General features: G+C 39.4%; 1 protein-coding gene across 6 annotated transcripts in view; it reads left to right on the forward strand.

Moving 5' to 3' along the window:
- Positions 1-22,668, forward strand: part of MTMR2 (myotubularin related protein 2) — a 118,420-nt gene that overhangs the window by 24,554 nt on the left and 71,198 nt on the right. For all 6 annotated transcript variants that reach the window (XM_024975400.2, NM_001102194.1, XM_024975401.2 and 3 more), the window contains one exon: positions 17,669-17,774. In XM_024975400.2, the coding sequence (XP_024831168.1) occupies positions 17,669-17,774 (106 nt within the window). The remainder of the gene's footprint in view (positions 1-17,668; positions 17,775-22,668) is intronic.

Consider the following 22,668-nt stretch of genomic DNA (forward strand, 5'->3'; position numbering starts at 1 on the left):
TCTCTGCTTTTTAATATGCCATCTAGATTGGTCATAGCTTTTCTTCCAAGGAACACGCATCTTTTAATTTCATGGCTTGCAGTCACCATCTGCAGTGATTTTGGAGTCCAAGAAAATAAAGTCTGTCACTGTTTCCATTGTTTTCCCATCTATTTGCCATGAAGTGATGGGACCGGATGCCATGATCTTTGTTTTTTGATGTTGAGTTTTAAGCCAGCTTTTTCACTGTCCTTTTTCACTTTGATCAAGGGGCTCTTTAGTTCCTCTTCACTTTCTGCCATAAGGGTGGTGTCATCTGCATATCTGAGGTTATTGATATTTCTCCCGGCAGTCTTGATTCCAGCTTGTGCTTCATCTAGCCCAGTGTTTCTCATGATATACTCTGCATATAAGTTAAATAAGTAGGGTGACAATGTACAGCCTTGATGTACTCCTTTCCCAGTTGGGGACCAGTCTGTTTTTCCATGCCCAGTTCTAACTGTTGCTTCTTGACCTGCATACAGATTTCTCAAGAGGCAGGTCAGGTGGTCAGGTATTCCCATCTCTTGAAGAATAATCCACAGTTTGTTTTGATCTACATAGTTAAAGGCTTTGGCGTAATCAATAGGCAGAAGTAGATGGTTTTCTGAAAGTCGCTTGCTTTTTTGATGATCCAGTGGATGTTGGCAATTTGATCTCTCGTTCATCTGCGTTTTTAAATCCAGCTTGAACATCTGGAGGTTCATGGTTCATGTACTGTTGAAGCCTGGCTTGGAGAATTTTGAGCATTACTTTCCTAGCGTGTGAGATGAGTGTACTTAAAGATGAACACCCCAGGTCGCTAGGTGCCCAATATGCTACTGGAGAAGAATGGAGAAATAACTCCAGAAAGAATGAAGAGATGGAACCAAAGCGAAAACAATGCCCGGTTGTGGATGTGATTGGTGATGGAAGTAAAGTCCGATGCTCTAAAGAGCAGTGTTGCATAGGAACCTGGAATGTTAGGTCCATGAATCAAAATAAATTAGAGGTCAAACAGGAGATGACAAGAGTGGACATCAACAGTTTAGGATCAGTGAACTAAAATGGACTGGAAGGGGTGAATTTAATTCACATGACCATCATATCTACTACTATGGGCACGGATCCCTTAGAAGAAATGGAGTAACTTCATAGTCAACAAAAGAGTCTGAAATGCAGTACTTGGGTGCAGTCTCAAAAATGACAGAATGGTCTCTGTTTCCAAGGCAAACCATTCAGTATCACAGTAATCCAGGTCTGTGCCCCAACCAGTAATGCTGAAGAAGCTAAAGTTGAATGGTTCTATGAAGACCTCCAAGACCTTCTAGAACTATTACCCTAAAAAGATGTCCTTCTTGTCATAGGGGACTGTAATGCAAAAGTAGGAAGTCAAGAGCTACCTGGAATAACAGGCAAATTTGGCCTTGGAGTACAGAATGAAGCAGGGCAAAGACTTACAGAGTTTTGCCAAGAGAACGCACTGGTCATAGCAAACACCATCTTCCAACAACACAGGAGAAGACTCTACACACGGACATCACCAGATGGTCATTACTGGAATCAGATTGATTATATTCTTTACAGCCAAGGATGGAGAAGCTCTATATAGTTAGCAAAAACAAGACTGGGAGCTGACTATGGCCCAGATCATGAACTCCTTATTGCCAAATTCAGACTTAAATTGAAGAAAGTAGTGAAAACCATTAGATCATTCAGGCATGACCTAAATCAAATCCCTTACGATTATACAGTGGAAGTGACAAATAGATTCAAGGGATTAGATCTGTTAGAGTGCCTGAAGAACTATGGACAGAGGTTTGTAACACTGTACAGGAGGCAGTGTTCAAGACCATCAGAATGGCAGTGCAAAATGGAAATGCAAAAAGGCAAAATGGTTGTCTGAGGAGGCCTTACAAATAGCTGAGAAAGGAAGAGAAGCTAAAGGCAAAGTCGAAAAGGTAAGATATACTCATCTGAATGCAGAGTTTCAAAAAATAGCAAATAAAGCCTTTGTCAGTGATCAGTGCAAAGAAATAGAGGAAACCATAGAATGGGAAAGACTAGTGATCTCTTCAAGAATATTCGAGATACCAAGGGAGCATTTCATGCAAAGATGGGCTCAATAAAGGACAGAAATGGTATGGACCTAACAGAAATAGAAGATATTAAGAAACGGTGGCAAGAATACAAAGAACTATACAAAAACGATCTTCATGACCCAGATAACCATGATGGTGTGATCACTTACCTAGAGCCAGACATCCTGAATGCAAAGTCAAGTGGGCCTTAGGAAGCGTCATAACGAACAAAGCTAGTGGAGGTGATGGAATTCCAGTTGAGCTATTTCAAATCCTAAAAGATGATGCTGTGAAAGTGCTGCACTCAATATGCCAGCAAATTTGGAAAACTCAGCAGTGGCCGTAGGAGTGTTAAAGGTCATTTTTTTCCCCAATCCCAAAGAACCTTCTGAAGCCGTTAGTCCAGATCCTTAAGTTCTTCTCTCTCATTTATTTTTTGTATTGTATATTGTGTCGTGCAGTAAATACTTTGGAGTGAAAGTTCACTAGGGGCAGCAACCTTGTTGTTTATCTCTGTATTAATACCTAGTAACTCCTAGAATAGTAGTATCTTGCATATAGTAGGTGCTCAACAGTATTGATGAAATTAAACTTGGATATGAAATAACCAAAAGAATATGCTAATTAGAGCTGAATTTATAATATCAGAACTGGTAAAGACCCTTTTTTTAAAAAAAAAAATTCAGATCATTAATAAATATATTGCTAATGCTAAGTCACTTCAGTCGTGTCCGACTCTGTGTGACCCCATAGACGGCAACCACCAGGCTCCCCTGTCCCTGGGATTCTCCAGGCAAGAACACTGGAGTGGGTTGCCATTTCCTTCTCCAGTGCATGAAAGTGAAAAGTGAAAGCCAAGTCGCTCAGTCGTGTCCGACTCTTAGCGACCCCATGGACTGCAGCCTACCAGGCTCCTCCATCCATGGGATTTTCCAGGCAAGAGTACTGGAGTGGGGTGCCATTGCCTTCTCCGTTAAATATATTAAGGAGCCATTTTAAAGACTTGGTAGAGTCAAAAGCCAAAGTGGAAGGAATTGGTGAAGGAGTGGGTACTAAGCAAATGGAACCATTGAAGATAGACAATTTGCTGTAATGTGGAAGGTAGCTAAACTCTTAAGAAATGGAATATGGTGTGCAGATTTGGAAAGAGACTGGTGAAGGAAAAGCACATGTGGTGTTTGAAAGAAACATGAGCGTGTTGGCAGAAATGCAAGTACCAAGATTACTCCAAGTCATGTGTTTTCGTTTTTCACCTTGGCAGAGGCTAAGCACTCCAGTGAGTCAGGCCACTGAAGCTAATAATGAGTCCAGTGTGCTGAGGCCACAGGTTAGGTGAAGAGTGCAGATCACAGACCGGGAAGCCTCGTAAACCTGGGCACGGCGGCCATGGGCAAGGACGACGCTCCTGAGTCACTGGGCTTACGTTCTTGTGTTCTCCTTCATTCTGATGAAATTATTTATTTAGAAAAGTTAACTTAACCAACTGTATGTATATTTTTATGGAGGTGTCTCCCATAAATTACTACAGATATGTTTTGAAATTTATGATGTTTGATACAGAATCGTTAAGCTCAGGAATCTGAATGGAGGAAGCTGTTGATGATGTGTGGTAGGGCCAGGGAGGCAGACGGTGAAGGTCTTTCCATTGCACTTGAAGTGACATGATGGGAAGACTTCTGTGGCCCATCTGTGGTGGTTTTTTTTTCAAAAAAGGAAAAAAGAATCATTACTTAGCTAATTAAAATGTTTTTCAAGTGTATTTTAAAAGATATAGTTTCTGATGAAATCACTTGATATAAAAACAATGAAAATATTTAATTTCATTGTTTAAATACTTAAACAGTGAAAGGTAAATAGTTTCTGATAAAAGTCACTTGATATTAAAACAATGAAAATATTTCTTGATAGAGTATTATTTCTGTTTATCTGTAATTGGGGTGTTGAGTTTACAAAGTGATAGCCCAGAGTTTGTAAAATAAGTGTAGCTGTTGGATTTAGTTTCCTTTTGACTCGGTTGTATGAAATACAATATTGGAATATTTCTATTTAAGCTGTGAGTCTTAAATAAAATTTATTCAAGTCTCTGATTACCTAATTAGAAAACACTTAACGTATATATACACATACATGCACATATGCCTTTTGGACAATTTCATTTTTCAGTATTTGTATAGATAATTGTGTGAATATTTCAAAAGGTAGAATACTCATTTCTGAAGCTCTGGACTATGTTAGAACTAAAAGAGGCCATCAAGACATGATTCTTGACCTTAAAGTTCCTGACGTTGGAAACAGTTCAGGGAATAGTTTTCATGAGATTTTCAAAGAAGTATCTGACCATCAAAAAGCTAACCACTAAAATAGTCAAATCGGTACTTTTCACGGATAATGGAGCTATAATGGAGAGTGGGGATTAAGGCTGCAGATACTACTGTTAGCTAGAATGGACTAAAATCCTGGTTTCTTAATTCTCAACAACTTTTTCTTTAACCATTTGGGAAATAGCAGTCAAAAAAAAAAAAAGATTCCCACCAGTTGTGTATTATTTGTCATTCACATAAGACATGGTCTCTCTCTTAAAAAAATATTTATTTATTTATTTATTATTTTTGGCTGTGGTGGTCTTTGTTGCTGCATAGGCTTTTCACTAGTGCAGAGAGCAGGGATTAGCTGCTCTGCGCGGGCTTCTCACTGCCATGGCTTCTGTTGCAGAGCACAGGCTCTAGAGCGCGTGGCCTTCCGCAATTGGTGGCTCGTTGGCTCAGCAGTTGCAGCTACCAGCCTCCTAGAGCACAAGCTCGATAGTAGTGGCCTGCAGGCTTAGTTGCTCTGCAGCATATGGGGTCATCCCACATCGGGGATTGAACCCACGTCTCCTGTATTGGCAGGTGCATTCTTTACCACCGAGTCACCAGGGAAGCCCTAAGACAGTCTCTTTTACAAAATGTTTGCTCTATGTCCTAAGAAGTTTTTTAATAGAAATGGAATACTGTATATATGGTGTATATATTAAAAAATCCTCAGTAACTCCAGAAGGAATATGAAACTATCTTCCCCTACTTTTGAGTTTTTTTTTTTTCCCTCAGTTTCAAATGGTTCAGCTGAATGTATTTCTTCTTTTCTCCAATCCTTAAGTTATTACCATTTTCTTTGAGTTTTTTTTTTTTTTTTTTCCCCTAGCCCTTATTTGTAGCTCTTATGGTATTATTGATGTGCCTATGTGGTATATAATGTCTGTTTCTGGCTGAAGTCTCAAGGGCAGAGGCTGTTCTGTAATCTAGTGTTTCGTATAGGTTCAGTTCAGTTGTGTCCAAGTCTTTGTGACACCATGGACTGCAGCACGCCAGGCTTCCCTGTTCATCACCAACTCCTGGAGCTTGCTCAAACTAATGTCCATCAAATCGGTGATGCCATCCAACCACCTCATCCTCTGTCGTCCCCTTTTCCTCCTGCCTTCAATCTTTCCCAGCATCAGGGTCTTTTCCAGTGAGTCAGTTCTTCGCATCAGGTGGCCAAAGTATTGGAATTTCAGCTTCAGCATCAGTCCTTCTAATGAAAACCCAGGACTGATCTCCTTTAGAATGGACTGGTTGGATCTCCTTGCAGTCCAAGGGACTCTCAAGAGTCTTCTCCAACACCACAGTGCAAAACCATCAATTCTTCGGCGCTCAGCTTTCTGAATAGTCCAACTCTCACATCCATACATGACTACTGGAAAAACCATAGCTTTGACTAGACAGACCTTTATCAGGAGAGTAATGTCTCTGCTTTTTATTATGCTGTCTAGGTTGGTCATAGCTTTTCTTCTAAGGAGCAAGTGTCTTTTAATTTCATGGCTGCAATCACCATCTGCAGTGATTTTGGAGCCCAAGAAAATAAAGTCTGTCACTGTTTCCATTGTTTCCCCATCTATTTGCCATGAAGTGATGGGACCGGGTGCCGTGATCTTTGTTTTTTGAATATTGAACTTTAAGCCAGCTTTTTCATTCTCATCAAGAGGCTCTTTAGTTTTTTTTCCCTTTTTGTTATAAGGGTGGTGTCATCTATGTATCTGAGGTTTTTGATATTTCTCCCAGCAATTTTGATTCCAGCTTGTGCTTCATCCAGCCCAGCATTTCACATGATGTACTCTGCGTATGAGTTAAATAAGCAGGGTGACACTATACAGCCTTGACTTACTCATTTCCCAATTTGGAAACAATCCATTGTTTCATATCTGGTTCTGACTGTGCTTCTGGACCTGCATACAGATTTCTCAGGAGGCATGTTAGGTGGTCAGGTATTCCCATCTGTTGAAGAATTTTCCAGTTTGTTGTGATCCACACAGTCAAAGGCTTTGATGTAGTCAATAAAGCAGAAGTAGATGTTTTTCTGAAACTCTCTTGCTTTTACAGTGATCTAGCAGATGTTGGCAATTTGATCTCTGTCTCCTCTGCCTTTTCTAAATCCAGCTTGAACATCTGGAAGTTCTCGTTTCACATACTGTTGAAGCCTGGCTTGGAGAATTTTGAGCATTATTTTACTAGAGTGTGAGATGAGTGCAATTATGTGGTATTTTGAACATTCTTTTGCTTTGCCTTTTTTTGGGATTGAAATGAAAACTGACCTTTCCTTTCCTGTGGCCACTGCTGACTTTTCCAGATTTGCTGGCATATTGAGTGCAGCACTTTCACAGCATCATCTTCTGGGATTTGAAATAGCTTAGGTAGAATTCCATCACATCCACTAGCTTTGTTCATAGTGATGCTTCCTAAGGCCCACTTGACTTCACTTTCCAGGATGGCTGACTCTACTTAAGTGATCACACCATTGTGGTTATTTGAGTCATTAAGATCTTTTTTGTACAGTTCTTCTGTGTATTCTTGCTACCTCTTCTTAATATCTTCTGCTTCTGTTGAAGAGAAGAGATCTCTGGTCTTTCCCATTCTGTTGTTTTCCTCTCTTTCTTTGCAGTGATCACTGAGGAAGGCTGTTTTATCTCCCCTTGCTATTCTTTGAAAGTCTGCATTCAGATAGGTATATCTTTCCTTTTCTCCTTTGCCTTTAGCTTCTCCTTTTCTCAGCTATTTGTAAGGCCTCCTCAGACAACCGTTTTGCTTTTTTGCATTTCTTTCCTTGGGGATGGTCTTCATCACTGCCTCCTGTACAGAGTCACAAACCTCTCTCCATAGTTTTTCAGGCACTCTGTCTATCAGATCTAATCCCTTGAATCTATTTGTCACTTCCACTGTATAATCGTAAGGAATTTGATTTAGGTCATGGCTGTATGGTCTAGTGGTTTTCTCCACTTTCTTCAATTTAAGTCTGAATTTGGCAATAAGGAGTTCATGATCTGAGCCACAGTAAGCTCCTGGTCTTGTTTTTGCTGATTGTATAGAGCTTCTTCATCTTTGGCTACAAAGAATATAATTAGTCTATTCTTGGTATTGACCATCTGGTGATGTCAATGCGTAGAGTCTTCTCTTGTGTTGTTGGAAGAGGGTGTTTCCTTTGACCAGTGCATTCTTTTGGCAAAACTGTATTAGCCTTTGCCCTGCTTCATTTTGTACTCCAAGGTCAAATTTGCCTGTTACTCCAGGTGGATTTTGACTTCCTACTTTTGTATTACAGTCCACTGTGGTGAAAAGGACATCTTTTTTGGGTGTTAGTTCTAGAAGGTCTTGTAGGTTTTTATAGAACTGTTCAACTTCAGCTTTTTCAGCTTCTTCTTGCTGAAGCTAAAGTCCATGCCCCAACCATATGCCCCTGTAGTTGGGGCATAGACTTGGATTACTGTGATATTGAATGGTTTGCCTTGGAAACAGAGATCATTCTGTCATTTTTGAGATTGTACCCAAGTACTTCATTTCAGACTCTTTTGTTGACTATGAGGGCTACTCCATTTCTTCTAGGCGACAGGGGAAGGTAGTTAAGGAAGGAGTTGGGTCTGGTATGGGAAATCTGGGGACAGCCAGAGAAGAGCTACATCCTGCAGCCAGATGTACAGCAAAGTTTTGTATATAGGGTTTTATAATTGTTAATTTTTTTGAAGAAATATGTGTGTTATGCAGTGAATCAGTATAGACAGTTCAATATTGAAAATTGAATCAGTATAAACAGTACATCAATATAAACGTAACCAATTACAAAGGTTTTGAAATGACTTATTGAATCAGTAAGAATAACAGGACTGATTTATTGTGGAAAACATACCTTCAGAATAAGTTTGAGGTGGTTAAAAACCAGAGTTGGTCAGAAGAGAAGACAGTTTGGAGACTAAGTTAAAAAATATTTAGAGTGGAAATGGAGAAGACTGATTCTCATGACCAGTGGCAAGGAACAGGTGTGTCTGCTGCTGTTGCTGCTAAGTCACTTCAGTCGTGTCCGACTCTGTGTGACTCCATAGACAGCAGCCCACCAGGCTCCCCCGTCCCTGGGATTCTCTAGGCAAGAACACTGGAGTGTGTTGCCATTTCCTTCTCCAGTGCATGAAAGTGAAAAGTGAAAGGGAAGTCGCTCAGTTGTGTCCAACTCTTCGAGACCCCATGGACTGCAGCCTACCACGCTCCTCCGTCCATGGGTTTTGCCAGGCAAGAGTACTGGAGTGGGGTGCCATTGCCTTCTCCAACAGGTGTGTCTGGCTGGAGTGAAATGTAAACTTGAGCTAGAATTAGATATGGTGGAGCACCTTGGCACTCTGAATACTGTTAAGAGATTTAATTTGATTTGGAGGTAATTGGGTAGCAGTGTGTGCACTTTCATCATAATGAATGCAAGTGCTAAATAATTGTTGGAGTGATGTTAGAAGAAAATTATTCTTATAGATTTGAATATTATATATTAAAAAGTGATGGGACTAACATCACTGAGAACATCCAGTTAAGAGTTGATTCTGGCTTTTTTCATCCAAAGTGTATTGAGCTAGAGTGAGACATGAAAATGGGAAATAAAAATCATATTCAATGTGAAAGAAAGGAAGGGAAGAAGAAAAAATAATATAAACTGTTCCTTAATGGACATGACTTCATGCAATTGAAGTGGCTGTCAAATTGAAGTAAACAGTTTTGGGAAAGTAGTTCTGTGGAAAACATAATAGGCAAAAGAGCGTTAATTTTTACTCAGATTTTTTCCAGAGAAAGGTTATTTTTGATGACATAATTAGTTGTCTTCTGGTAGTACTACCATGTTTCCTTTTTATTACTTTATAGAACACTTGAGCTTTTTAGTATAGAAAAAAGTTACTTTTATATTATCAGTTTCAAGTTGGATGTCTTTCACTTCTGAATCCATATTGTCTAACATAATGTTTTCCAAAATATAATTTCTTATTTTTTGAATACGAGGTCTTCAATTATAGTTCTTGCTGTCTGCTCCGCACCCCGACCCCTTATAAGCCTAAGGTATAGTCACTGAGGCACATTTGTATTCTGACTTGTATGTCACAGCTGGAAGTAGTAATAATGAGAAGTGAAACAGCAACATTGCCACTATAATTTTTAAATTTATGCAGCTAATCTGACTTGGGGTGGGGTAGTTTCTGTGTAATAACATTTGTTGTAAATAATAGCAGTTAGTCACGTGGTGCTACTTTTTTTTAGACGCTTTACATATTTTGTTGTAAGCAAGTTGAGGAAACGATCTTTGGTGAAGGATCTTGGAATAGCAAACAACAACAAAAATGTCGGAGAAGAGGGACTCATAGATGAGTAAATACAATAAAATTTTACAGGTATTGCAATAGAAATATGTACAGTGTACATTGAAGGAAGAAGCAGTTATGTTTATAAGATGGATAGGGACAAACAGGGAAGTGTATGAAGGACATTACAGGCAAAGACAGCAGAGTCAGCAGCAAAGGTGCAGATGCATGAGATGGCTAAAGAACTTAGAGAGTCTGCATGCCATTCCCAGTGGGTTCAGTTGAGTGAAGCTATGGCTAGATATATGGAACAAAGGCCCGATCATGGAAGACTTAAGGTGTTGTGCTAAGGAGTTTGGGCACGATTCTGTAGGCAGTATATAGTCAGTTCAGTTCATTTCAGTCGCTCAGTCATGTCCAACTCTTTGTGACCCCATGAATCGCAGCACGCCAGGCCTCCCTGTCCATCACCAACTCCCAGAGTTCACTCAAACTCAGGTCCATCAAGTCGGTGATGCCATCCAGCCATCTCATCCTCTGTCGTCCCCTTCTCTTCCTTCCCCCAATCCCTCCCAGCATCAGTCTTTTCCAATGAGTCAACTCTTAGCATGAGATGGCCAAAGTTTTGGAGTTTCAGCTTTAGCATCAGTCCTTCCAATGAACACCCAGGACCGATCTCCTTCAGAATGGACTGGTTGAATCTCCTTGCAGTCCAAGGGACTCTCAAGAGTCTTCTCCAACACCACAGTTCAAAAGCATCAATTCTTCAGCACTCAGCTTTCTTCACAGTCCAACTCTCGCATCCATACATGACCACTGGAAAAACCATAGCTTTTACTAGACAGACCTTTGTCGGGAAAGTAATGTCTCTGCTTTTGACTATGCTGTCTAGGTTGGTTATAACTTTCCTTCCAAGGAGTAAGCATCCTTTAATTTCATGGCTGCAGTCACCATCTGCAGTGATTTTGGAACCCCCCAAAATAAAGTCTGTCACTGTTTCCACTGTTTCCCCATCTATTTCCCATGAAGTGATGGGACCAGATGCCGTGATCTTAGTTTTCTGAATGTTGAGTTTTAAGCCAACTTTTTCACTCTCCTCTTTCACTTTCATCAAGAGGCTTTTGAGTTCCTCTTCACTTTCTGCCATGAGGGTGGTGTCATCTGCATATCTGAGGTTATTGATATTTCTCCCAGCAATCTTGATTCCAGCTTGCGCTTCTTCCAGCCCATCATTTCTCATGATAAGTTAAATAAGCAGGGTGACAATATACAGCCTTGACATACTCCTTTGAAGGTTTAAGGAGGGATTGCAAGTCAGAAGCACAGTGGGATATCACTTCATACCTGTTGTTGTTCAGTTGCTGTTCAGTCACTCAGTCCTGTCCCACTCTTTGAGACCCTGTGGACTGCAGCATACCAGGCTGCCCTGTCCTTCATACCTGTTAGAATGGCAATTATCAAAAAGACAGAAAATCGTGAATGCTGGTCAGGATATGGATAAAAGGGAACCCTGGTAGACTGTTGGTTGGAATATAAATTGGTGCAGCCACTACGGAAAAAGGACGAAGGTTCCTCCAAAAATTAAGCATAGAACTACCATGTGATGCAGCAATTTGACTTCTGGATATTTTTCTGAGAAAAACAAAAACACTAACTTGAAAAGGTATTTGCACTCCCACGTTAACTGCAGCATTATTTACAGTAACCAAGACATGGAAGCAACCTAAAGGTCCATTGATGGGTGAATGGATAAAGAAAATGTGCTACACACACACACGCGCACACACACACACGCGCACACACACACACACACACACAGATACACACACACAGAGACACAGTGGGTGGTATTTAACCATAAAAAGAAGAAAATACTGCCATTTGCAACAGCATGGGTGGATCTTGAGGGCATTATGTAAGTGAAATAAGTCAGAGAAAGACAAATGCTATATGATGTCACAAATACATGTGGAATCTGAAAAACAAAAACCAAACTCATAGGTACAGAGTGCGGATTGGTGGTTGCCAGAGGCAGGCGATTTGGGTTGGGAGGAATGGGTGAAATGGGGAAAGGTGGTCAAAATACATACCTCTGGTTATGAAATAAACAAGTTGTGGGGATGTGATGTATACCATGGTGACGATAGTTAATAATAATGTTCAGTTGAGAGTTGCTAAGAGAGTTGATTTTAAAAGTTCTCATCAGAAGAAACAAATTGTTAATATATGTGGTGATGGATGTTAATGAGATTTTCTATGATTACTGCACAGTATATACAAATATTGAATCATTAGGCTGTACATCTGAAACTAATGTTATATATCCATTATATGTCAGTTTTTTAAAAAAAGTCTTAAGCAGAGGAATGATAGGATCAGATCTGTTTTTGAAAGATCACTTTGGTATTAGTTTGGAATGATGTATTGAATGAGTAGTTGAGGGAAAAGGTGTTGCGCTAAGACAGTAAAAATTAAGATATTAAAAAGGATACATTCAAGAGATGGTAGGGAGGTGGACTCTATAGAACTTTGGATTGGTTGGAGTGATTGGTTTGGGAAAAAAATGGTGATGGTTTAGAAAGCTCACTTGGGAAGTGGGAGTATTGCTGAGCACTGCCTGGGGTCTAGCTAATATTTCTAACGGTGAGTTTAAAATGGCCCCTATGTGAGGATTTACTCCATTAGCACAGAAGAAGGTAGATAGTTATATTGATCTGAATTTAGGGATTAGCAGGGCAGGGGTGGTCAGTGGATAGAAACAGGACACTGAGTGTTTTTTGAAAGAGAATGTAAACTGTTACACTGGGTATTTGAGGTTGGATGGAGAAGGAGGTGAAGTGGGGGAGAGAGAACAATAAGCATGAAGAATAAGGACAAACGGAGAAGTTGAGGGATGAGTTGTCACCACTGGATTGAAGATTCGATGAAGGGAAAGTTAAGAAAGTGAGATGTTTGGAAAGCATAGCGTCTGCGGTCAGATACTGGTTTCCTTGAGTTTTCGATGACAAAGACTGGGTAGCTTCCAGAAATGGTAAAGTGCGGTATGTGCTGTAGAAGCACATTGCTTAGTTGGGGATGTAGATGAGGAATGTAGGAAGTGAGGAATTTTGAGCTAGGTGGTTGCTAGTTTGTCCCTGTGAACATTAAAATTCCCACCACGAAGGCCAGTTTTGGAGTAGAAAGAAGCTTTAAGAGGAGAAAGTGAGCCAGGTTAGTAGAAGTCTTCGCTAATGTGAGAAGCAGTGATTAAAAGGGGAATGGGTGATAGAGAGGTTGTATGCCCAAATACCAAGCACCTCGGAGGAAGAAGGCTGTTATATATGGAGATGGAAAAGTAACACTAGTGTGAAAGCATGAGACAGGAGCTGGGGGAATGCTGGTTTCACCTTTGGATTTTGTTAGATGTCGGACAAGAGTCTTCTCTAGAAAAGGCTGCGGGGAAGTGGGCTCCTGGAAGGAGATCTCAGCTGAAGCAAAGAGATAGAGGGGAGAATTTGGTTGAAGATAGAAGAGAATTTATTCCATATGGCGTAAAAAGTCCAGTGTAAAGGAAAAGTTAGCTGAAGGAAGACTTGGGCAGGGAAAATGGACAGAGGAAATACAGAGTCGGACTTGAAGGTCTGGCATTTTTGAAGAGGTTCAGGATGACAAGGATAATAAGAATGTTTGGATTGAAGTTTGTGTGGTGAAGTTTATGGGCCTAGGAAAACTGAGGACCAAAGCGGCATTGGTTACTTAGTGAGATTGTTGTTGTTGAGTTGCTGAGTCGTGTCTGACTCTCTGCGACCCCATGGACTGTAGCCCACCAGGCTCCTCTGTCCATGGGATTCTCTAGGCAAGAAAACTGAAGTGGGTTGCCATTTCCTTCTCCAAACTTAATGAGATTAGCAGACTGTAGTCTTTGGTCAGAATTCAGATGCCTTGCCAATTCTTATTCTCTAGCAGTTTATCTTTTAAAGGGAGGAAGCAGTGTAACTAAAGAGCTCTAGTCTAAAGATTTAAATGCCATTATAGAGTATAGGATTTGGGTATCCTGGTGGCTCAGAGGTTTAAGCAACTTCACTTCACTTCATAGAATATAGGCAGAAGTATAGATGATTGGGTTTTATTCCACTGGATGACCTAGGAAGACTTCTTGGAAAAACCGGCCTTTTAACTGGGTCTTAAAGAGTAAGTAACAGTAGGATGTTAATAAATAGAAAGAGAATTAGCTCAGTCGTGTTCAACTCGTTGCGATCCCATAGACTGTAGCCTGCCATGCTCCTCTGTCCATGGAATTTTCCAGGCAAGAAGACTGGAGTGGGTTGCCATTTCCTTCTTCAGGAGACCTTCCTGACCCAGGGATTGAAGCCGGATCTCCCACACTGCAGGCAGACTCTTTACTGTCTGAGCAACCAGGGAAGATAAATGGGCATTCTGTTTTGGAGTTGCATGAGCAATGGTATGAATTCAGGGAAATACAAAGCTTATTTATGGGACAGTTCATAAAAGGTAAACATAGAGGGCTTGACCTCAAGATGAACAGTGGAGAAATGGAAAAGAACAGCGGAAGTGAAGTAGCCTAGTAGCCATGGTGATCAGAATCATGTACAAAGCCCATATGACAGGGGACAAATAAGTTGAAAATAGAGCTCTGCATTCTGTTGCCACCTTCAGTCTTGAGTATCCAGTTCATGTTTATACCAGAACTTTCAGCGGTTGTGGTGGTGGTAGTGGTATGTGTATCTGTGTTTGCTATAATCACAAGAACAATACTAAGATATAGTCACACGTGTGTCCCCTCCAGCCCCTTAAATTTCATGGACCAAAATTGTGTCACATTCTCTCCTAGACACAAAAGAACCAAAAACAAGCATGTCCTCTTGGGCTCATCGTAACTGTCCTCATGCAGATCAGGAAAGAAAAGACTGTGTATATATATGGAGTAGGCAGCAAACAATATTTGTCAGAGTACTGTGCCTAAATTTTTATTGTTTTCCTTGTTATTTTATGTTTAGTGTTATTTTAATTAATCCTAAATTGGTACAGAAAAAAAGAAATCATTCTCAGCCTATCAATTTCTCTTTCCTTACACTATAAAGCTCGAAAATAGAATTCTTATGACTGTTCCCTTGTCATATTATAGTTTCTTGGACACAAAAACAATTAACCACAATTATACTTTGAAATAGTTAAAGGGATGTTTGTATTTGAAAAACATTTTTTTGAAGTGTTCCCAGTGGAATGGCATTTTCATTCATTTAAATGAAGTGATTATTTTGAGGGAGATGATTTTCACATTGTATAAATACATAAAAACGTAGATAGCATGATTTTATACATGGAACATTGTAAAAAACTGTACAAAAAGCTAATACATTCAGGAAAGTAGCAGGATACAAAATCAACATGCAGAAGTCAGTTGTTTCTATATACTAATAATGCGTTTTCCAAAAAAGACATTAAGGAAACAAATTAATAGCAAAAAAAAAAAAAAATACAATACTAAGGAATAAAACTATCCAAGGAAGTTAAAGACCTGTATGAAGAAAACTATAAAACAATGATGGAAGAAATTGAAAAAGACACAAATCGATAGAAAGTTATCCTGTGTTAATGAATTGGTAAAATTAATCTTGTTAAAATGTCATTGCTGCCTAAAGTGATTTACAGATTCAATGCATGCTACATAAAAATTCTAATGACATTTTACACATATAGAAAAAACAATCTTGAAGTCAGTATGGAACCATGAAAAACCCAAAATGGCTAATGCAGTCTTGAGCACAAAGAACAGAGCTGGAGGGATCACACTTCCTAACCTCAAGCTGTATTGCAAGGCTGTGGTTATCAAAACAGTGGACAGCAGAACAGATTGGTAGAACTACACGTGTATACATACAGTCAATCTACCTTTGAAAACAGCACCAGGAATGAACAGTGGGGAAATGATAGACTCTTCAATGACTAGTGTTGGTGAAAATGGATATGCATATGCACAAGGGTGAAATTGGACCCTTATAATACATCACACACAGAAATCAACCAAAGTGGATTAAGCATTTACAAGTAAGACCTGAATCTGTAAAACTCCCGGAGGAAAACATTGGGGAAAAGTTCTTTGGTACTGGTCTTGAGAATGGTTTCTCGGATTTGCCACCGTTAGAGGGCAGGTAACAAAAACAAAAACAAACTATTAGGACTACATCAAAGTGACCGACAGAGTGAGAGAAAATGTTTTCAAATCCTATCTGATAAGGGGGAAAAACTTGTCTGATCAAAAGGGACAGATTTTCAGATATAAATTATGTCTGGGTACCTAATATATAGCATAGTGACTGTAGTTTAATAATATTGTATACTTGAAATTGCCAAGATGGTAGATCTCAAATTGTCTCACCACAAAAAGAAAAGTAACTGTGTGAGGTTATGGTGTCTCAATTAGCTTTATTGTGGTGATCATTTCATAGTGAATACATATATCAGAATATCATGTTGTATACCTAAAATATATACAGTATTTTTAGTATCCAAACCTCAATAAAAATGAACTGGCAGTTATTTGAGGGGAGATGATTTTCACATTGTAAACATAATTTATAGTCGCTACATGCAGGTATTATGGTGGACAAATTTTAAAACAAAAATGTGCTTTCTAAATATCACAACCGCAAGGTGGATTATTCCATCAGAATCTTGACTTTTTGTGTGAAGTAGGCTTTTAATATGTTGGGAGTGAAGCTTTAGAAAAATGTATTTCTTAGTCAGAACTTTAAGTTTCAGTTCAAAATGTTTGGGATTTTCCTACCATTGATTTTTCTTCCTTAAATAATTTAAGTTTCTTCTACTGATAAAAGGAAATGATGTAAATCATACAGTTTGTGGCATTGGTTTATTGTCACTGTATTTTTTAATTTAATAAACATAATACACGTTAACTATATACAAAGGCACTGAAGTAGATTTTATAGAAAATAAAGACACAGTCGTCCTTCTTGGGACTTTGAAATTTTAATTGGTGAGACAACATTTACATACTTGAGACCAATAAACAGTAAAAGGCAGTATGTGATCAGGTATCCAAAGTTCTATAAGAATTTAAGAGAATAAAAGTATCGAGTGTGATTACTTAGTGTAATGGAAAAAATGGATATTTAACATAGGATATTTAACATATTTAACATATTTAAATTGTGTGTTAAAAACACACAATTTGGTTGTGGGGGAAAGTTACAAGGTACAAGGACAGGCTTGTCTTTCCATCATTATCTTTTCCCCTTCTGCTCATCTGGCCCTGCCAAACTATTTGTAGTTTCTCAAGTGTTCTACGCTCTTTGATAATTCTATACTTTTAGTGTTTTTTGTTTGTTTTTGGAATTCCCTTGCTTGTTTGTCAGCCTGGCGATTTCCTATCTTTCAAGCCTCAGTTCAGATATCACCTGCTCTGTAATGTCTTCCCTGAACTTTCCTGGGTAGAGTTAGGTACTTTCTTTTCCTTTTTCCGGATTCATAATCATGGTGCTTCTCTGTCTCTCTGCTCTCTGTCCACCTAGGGGGTGTATGTATGTGTATAGTTAGAGTTATCACATTGCACTATTTATCTGTCTCTTCAACAAGCTTGTGAGCTTTATGAACGTGAGAGCTTTGCCCTATTTATCTCCAAATCATAGTGCCTGGTGTAATGGTTTTTTGCACATTGGCCTGATAATTGAGTGATTAATTGGATGGTTAGATAAAAAGAAAGAATTAACCTGGAGTGTACTCATAAATACTGGGGAAGCCTGTCTAGAGGGAATGTGGATGGTAAGACTACTTAGCCCTATTCTTAGGAATAGAGCTTGCAATTTACCAGTATTTAGAGATAAGATTGAATAGGCAATATTGGACTGGTTGGCAGTAGAAGTTTTAATAAACAGTGGGGTTACAGTTAATAAAATTTCTGAATTTTTAACACGCCCATTTTTCAAATGTCCTGTGCTTTTGTATCTTGTAGTGCTTCCACTTCTCATTCAGAGAATTCAGTGCATACAAAATCAGCTTCTGTTGTCTCATCGGATTCCATATCAACTTCTGCAGAGAACTTTTCTCCTGATTTGAGGGTATGTATACTGTTCCTGAGTCCTAGTGAAGTATTTGCTATCAGCTGTTTGTGGCCACACTATCAATATAACTTTTAACTAATTAGGCAGGAGACATTGATGGAGCATTCTCAAAGACCTGAATCTGTATGTAATATCCTAGAACAGGCTATTCTTACTTATCCATAAAAAAGAAAAAAAAAATGTGTTTCATTTCTGAATTTGATGTCTTCTAAGTTCTTTGCCAAAAGGTAATTAATGAATTCTGTAGTGGTATAAAAGATTTTCATGAATACTCCCATAATGCTTTACTCCCAGTCATAACTAATATTTATTGAGTGCCTACCATGTGCCAAATGTTGTTCTAAATACTTTAGTGAAATATCTCTTAAAATACTTCCACCAATTCTGTAAGGTAGAAATTATTATTACCATCATTCTACAGATGCCAGTAACTCATAGAGAGATTAAATAACATGTCCAAGGTCTCATAGCTAATAAATCTTATTGTCAGTATTCCTGCTCATGTAGTCCAGTTCTGGAGCTAAGTCACTTAAATACTGTGCTGTTTGCTGCATATCTTATTGTAGTTTATAAGTCAGTCAGTTCAGTCACTCAGTCGTGACCAACTCTTTGCGACCCCATGAACCGCAGCACGCCAGGCCTCCCTGTGCATCACCAACTCCTGGAGTTTACCCAAACCCATGTCCATCAAGTCGGTGATGCCATCCAACCATCTTATCCTCTGTTGTCCCTTTCTCCTCCTGCCCTCAATCTTTCCCAGCATCAGGGTCCTTTCCAATGAATCAGCTCTTCTCATGAGGTGGCCAAAGTATTGGAGTTTCAGCTTCAATATCAGTCCTTCCAAAGAACACCCAGGACTGATCTCCTTTAGGATGGACTGGTTGGATCTCCTTGCAGTCCAAGGGATTCTCAAGAGTCTTCTCCAACACCACAGTTGCATTAAGGACCTCTGGGCCTCTTGATAATTTTGAAGTTTTTTGGCCTACTTCTGATCAGCTTTTATTAGTTAAAAACTATCATTTTAAACCTCATGTGACTGATAAAGAACTCATATTAGGAAGGGGAGAAATACTGCTTTTATTTCTAGCCTATACTTAAATTATTGTTATATTCTACCTGCTGTTTCTTGCCTAAAATATGTTAAACCATTTGTGTGTTCCTGTGAGAATTAGTTTGTTTAAATTCCTTATGGTTACATTAAATTTGGTTAAATTCCTAGGCACACATGTGAAATGCAGTACATTGTAGGAAGCTGAAAGAAGGCCTTCATTGTCAGCTTCTCTGCATACAGACCCCCTTTATTTCCTCAGGATGTTGTATGTACGTAGGAGTGGTTTACATTGGGAAAAGTAGGGGTCAAGGCAGAAGGAGAAAGGGACGACAGAGGATGAGATGGTTGGAGGGCATCACTGACTCAATGGACATGGGTTTGGGTGAACTCCGGGAGTTGGTGATAGACAGGGAGGCTTGGCGTGCTGCAGTCCATGGGGTCTTAAAGAGTCATATGTGACTGAGTGACTGAACTGAACTGAATGTTAAACTATATGTTAAATATTTTGATTTCTTATTTTGAGTAAAGTTTTAATTTTAGAACAGGTTTAGATATACAGAAAAATTGCAAAGATACTACAGGGTTCCCATATATGTGACATCCAGTTTCCCCTGTTATTAATATCTTATAATACATTAGTATGGATGTTGATACATTATTATTAAATAAAGTCAATGCTGTATTCTGATATCCTGAGTTTTTATCTAACGGCCTTCTTTGTGTTCCATGGTCCGTATCACAGTGTATTTGGTAGCTGTGTCTCTTTAGGCACTTCTTGGCTGTGATTTCAGACTTTCTTTTTGATGAGACTTACTTTCTTTTCTTTCTTTCTGGCACTAGTGGTAAAGAACCTGCCTGCCAATGCAGGACAGGTAAGAGACATGGATTTGATCCCTGGGTCAGGAAGATCCCCTGGAGGAGGGCATGGCAACCCATTCCAGCCAGCATTCTTGCCTGGAGAATCCTATGGACAGAGGAGCCTGGTGGGCTACAGTCCATGGGGTTGCACAGGGAACGTGATTGAAACGATTTAGCACACATGCACGGTTAGATACTTTGTAGAATGTTTGATGCTTTACCCTTAATTAGACTGGGGCTATGTGTTAGACCACAGATACGAAGAACCATTTCATCACGTCATATCAGAGGTAGTGCGTACTGTCAACATAGTTTGTACTGTCCATGTTGACCTTAATCTCTTGGTTCAGGTAGTGATAGGTTCTGTCACTGTAAAGTACTCTTTTTTCCCCGCTTCCTGCCCTTACAGTGTACTCTTTGAAAGGAAGTAACTATGCACAGTCCATGCTTAAGGAGCCCAGATAGAGTGGAACACTTTTTATTTCTTTTGCATGAGAGATTTGTCTCTTCTGCCTCATTTATTGAGTTATGCAGTTATTTATTTATATCAGTGTAGACTCATGGATGTTTATTTTATATATATTATAACGCAGTATTACTTTGTTGCTAAACTTGTTTCAGTTTCAAATTGGGAGTTCTTTCAGTCAGATCTTGTGTCCCTTTGACACACTCCCATTATGGTGTTTTTTTGTTGTTTTTGTCTGTTTTTTGTTTATAGTCACTCTTCCTTACTTTTTGTCACTGTAAGATGCTCCGCGCTCATCCTGATGCTTCCCGCCTCAGGCCTGAAATCATCATCTGTTTCTCAGGGGGCCAGTTTTCTTTTATTGGAAAATGGCTTTTGAAAGCTAGATCTGGGCACCAGGCATGCTCACTTTCTTTTTCTTCCCTCTCTCCACCCCTCCCCCCTCTTTTTCATTCTTTCTGTTTAAGATTTATTTATTTATTTATTTATTGGCTGTGGTGGATATCCATTGCTGTACATGGGCTTTCTCTAGTTTTGGCGAGCGGGGGCTGCTTTTCCTTACAGGGGCTTCTCTTGTTGGGGTGCACAGGCGTGGCATGAGAGCTTCAGTAGCTGCGATGCCTGGGCTCAGTGGTGTGGCTCATGGGCTTAGTTGCTCCGTGGCATGGGGACCCTTCCCGTACCAGGGATGGAACCGGTGTCCCTTGCATTGCAAGCTTGGATTCCTGGAGAAGCCCGTCTTTCTTTCTTTTTAACAAAAAAAGGTAACACAGCACTTTTTTTCTCCTTCTGAAGCAAAAGATCATTTGCGTACATCCTATTTGGAAATAATGAGAATCGTGATCACATATGCAAGTTTGTCTGGAGTAGTCTTATTTTATGCTATTGTCTCTTCAGGTTTAACAGTAGACACAAAAATGTCCTGAGTTATTGACTCTCTTAGCACTAGGATACTAAAGGAATCTGTTAAATTTATACATCAGCTCCATGAGTTTGGGATTGTCCCCATTAGTGCCTTAATTAGTTCAGTATCTTTCACAACTTAGTGGGGCCCTGAGATAATTTTCATTAGAAAAATGAAGAGAGTTATTAAATGTTATAGCAAGGAGTGTTAAATGTTATATTAAGGAGAAGGTCATTTTGGACACCAAAGGTTAACGGTACTTACCATGGTAGGGTGCCTGAACGGCAGAGAAAAAAAGGAAATTAATATTTTTAGGCTGATTGTTTTCATGTTCCTTCATTTTAAAACATACCTTTGATAATTAGATATACTCTTTACTTGAATCACAGTCTTTTTATTTAGTTGTGGGAAGGAGATGAATGAGGAGCATCTAATATCATTTCAGAAATGAAGCCTGATGTCAAATGTATATGTAGGGTGGAAGGAAGGATGTGCTTATCATAACTGAAAAAAATCCAGTGTGTTACCTGGATAAATATTTATACAAGCTTCGTCTCATCACAACAATCCTGTGAGACATATCACTATCCTATTTGACAGAGGGGCAGCCTGATACTCAGGACAGCTGAGTTACATGATGTGCTTAAAGACACACAGCTCGGTGTTGCCATTTTATTTGGTCTTGGGTTGGTCATATTCCTGTACAGCATGTTACCCAGAGAGACTGTGCTCCTGTGATTTTGCTGCTGAGTTTTTTCAAATGTGAGGTGTCTGTTAGTCACTCAGTCGTGCCCAACTCTCTGTGACCCCGTGTATGGTAGCCCACCAGGCTCCTCTGTCCACGGGATCCTCCAGGCAAGAATACTGGAGTGCGTTGCCATTCCTTCTCCAGGGAATGTGAAGTGAGAAGTTCTTAATTCAAAGAAGTATCTTTAAGACATTTTTTGAGGTAGAAGTAGCAGTTTTCAGCATTCCTTAATAAATGAGAATTGCTTTTCTCCTTAATTCTAAAAGAAGGTTTTTTCTAATAAAATCTGATTTCTCCCCTTTCTCAGTTTCGTTAGTTGTTGATATTTTGCTTTTAGTATATATACCTTTAGCTGTAAAATGGTAGTGCTCTAGTTAATTATAGGTGGAACCCACTGCAGACAGCTATGTGTTTTTCTGTCACTGATCACATTTCGGCTTTGCTTGTAAGATGAGGGGCTTGGCCTGCAAGTCGTCATTCACAGATGATGTGAAGTTGGTTAACCTCTGGGCTTTGAGTTCTCCGTACAGTGTCACTTTATCTCTGCTCTGAGCCTCAGCATTTTATAAGTTCCATTAATAACAGCTTTTAAATAGAAGTAGAAAGAACACGATGCGTTTAAAAGCTAATACATTTTCATTAAAAATATTAAATCAGATTGTATAGGTTTTCTGCTACAAGTACTATGAAGTGACTCTTTCTTCAAAGGATAGTGTTGTAATAGAGGAACACCTGTGAAAGCTTCTGTTAAGAATTTCCTATTCAGAAGAAGGAAATGGCAACCCACTCCAGTACTCTTGCCTGGAGAACCCCATGGAGGGAAGAGCCTTGTAGGCTACAGTCCATGGGGTCGCAAAGAGTCGG

Source organism: Bos taurus, chromosome 15 (assembly GCF_002263795.3).
Source record: "Bos taurus isolate L1 Dominette 01449 registration number 42190680 breed Hereford chromosome 15, ARS-UCD2.0, whole genome shotgun sequence".
Taxonomy (NCBI): Eukaryota; Metazoa; Chordata; class Mammalia; order Artiodactyla; family Bovidae; genus Bos; species Bos taurus.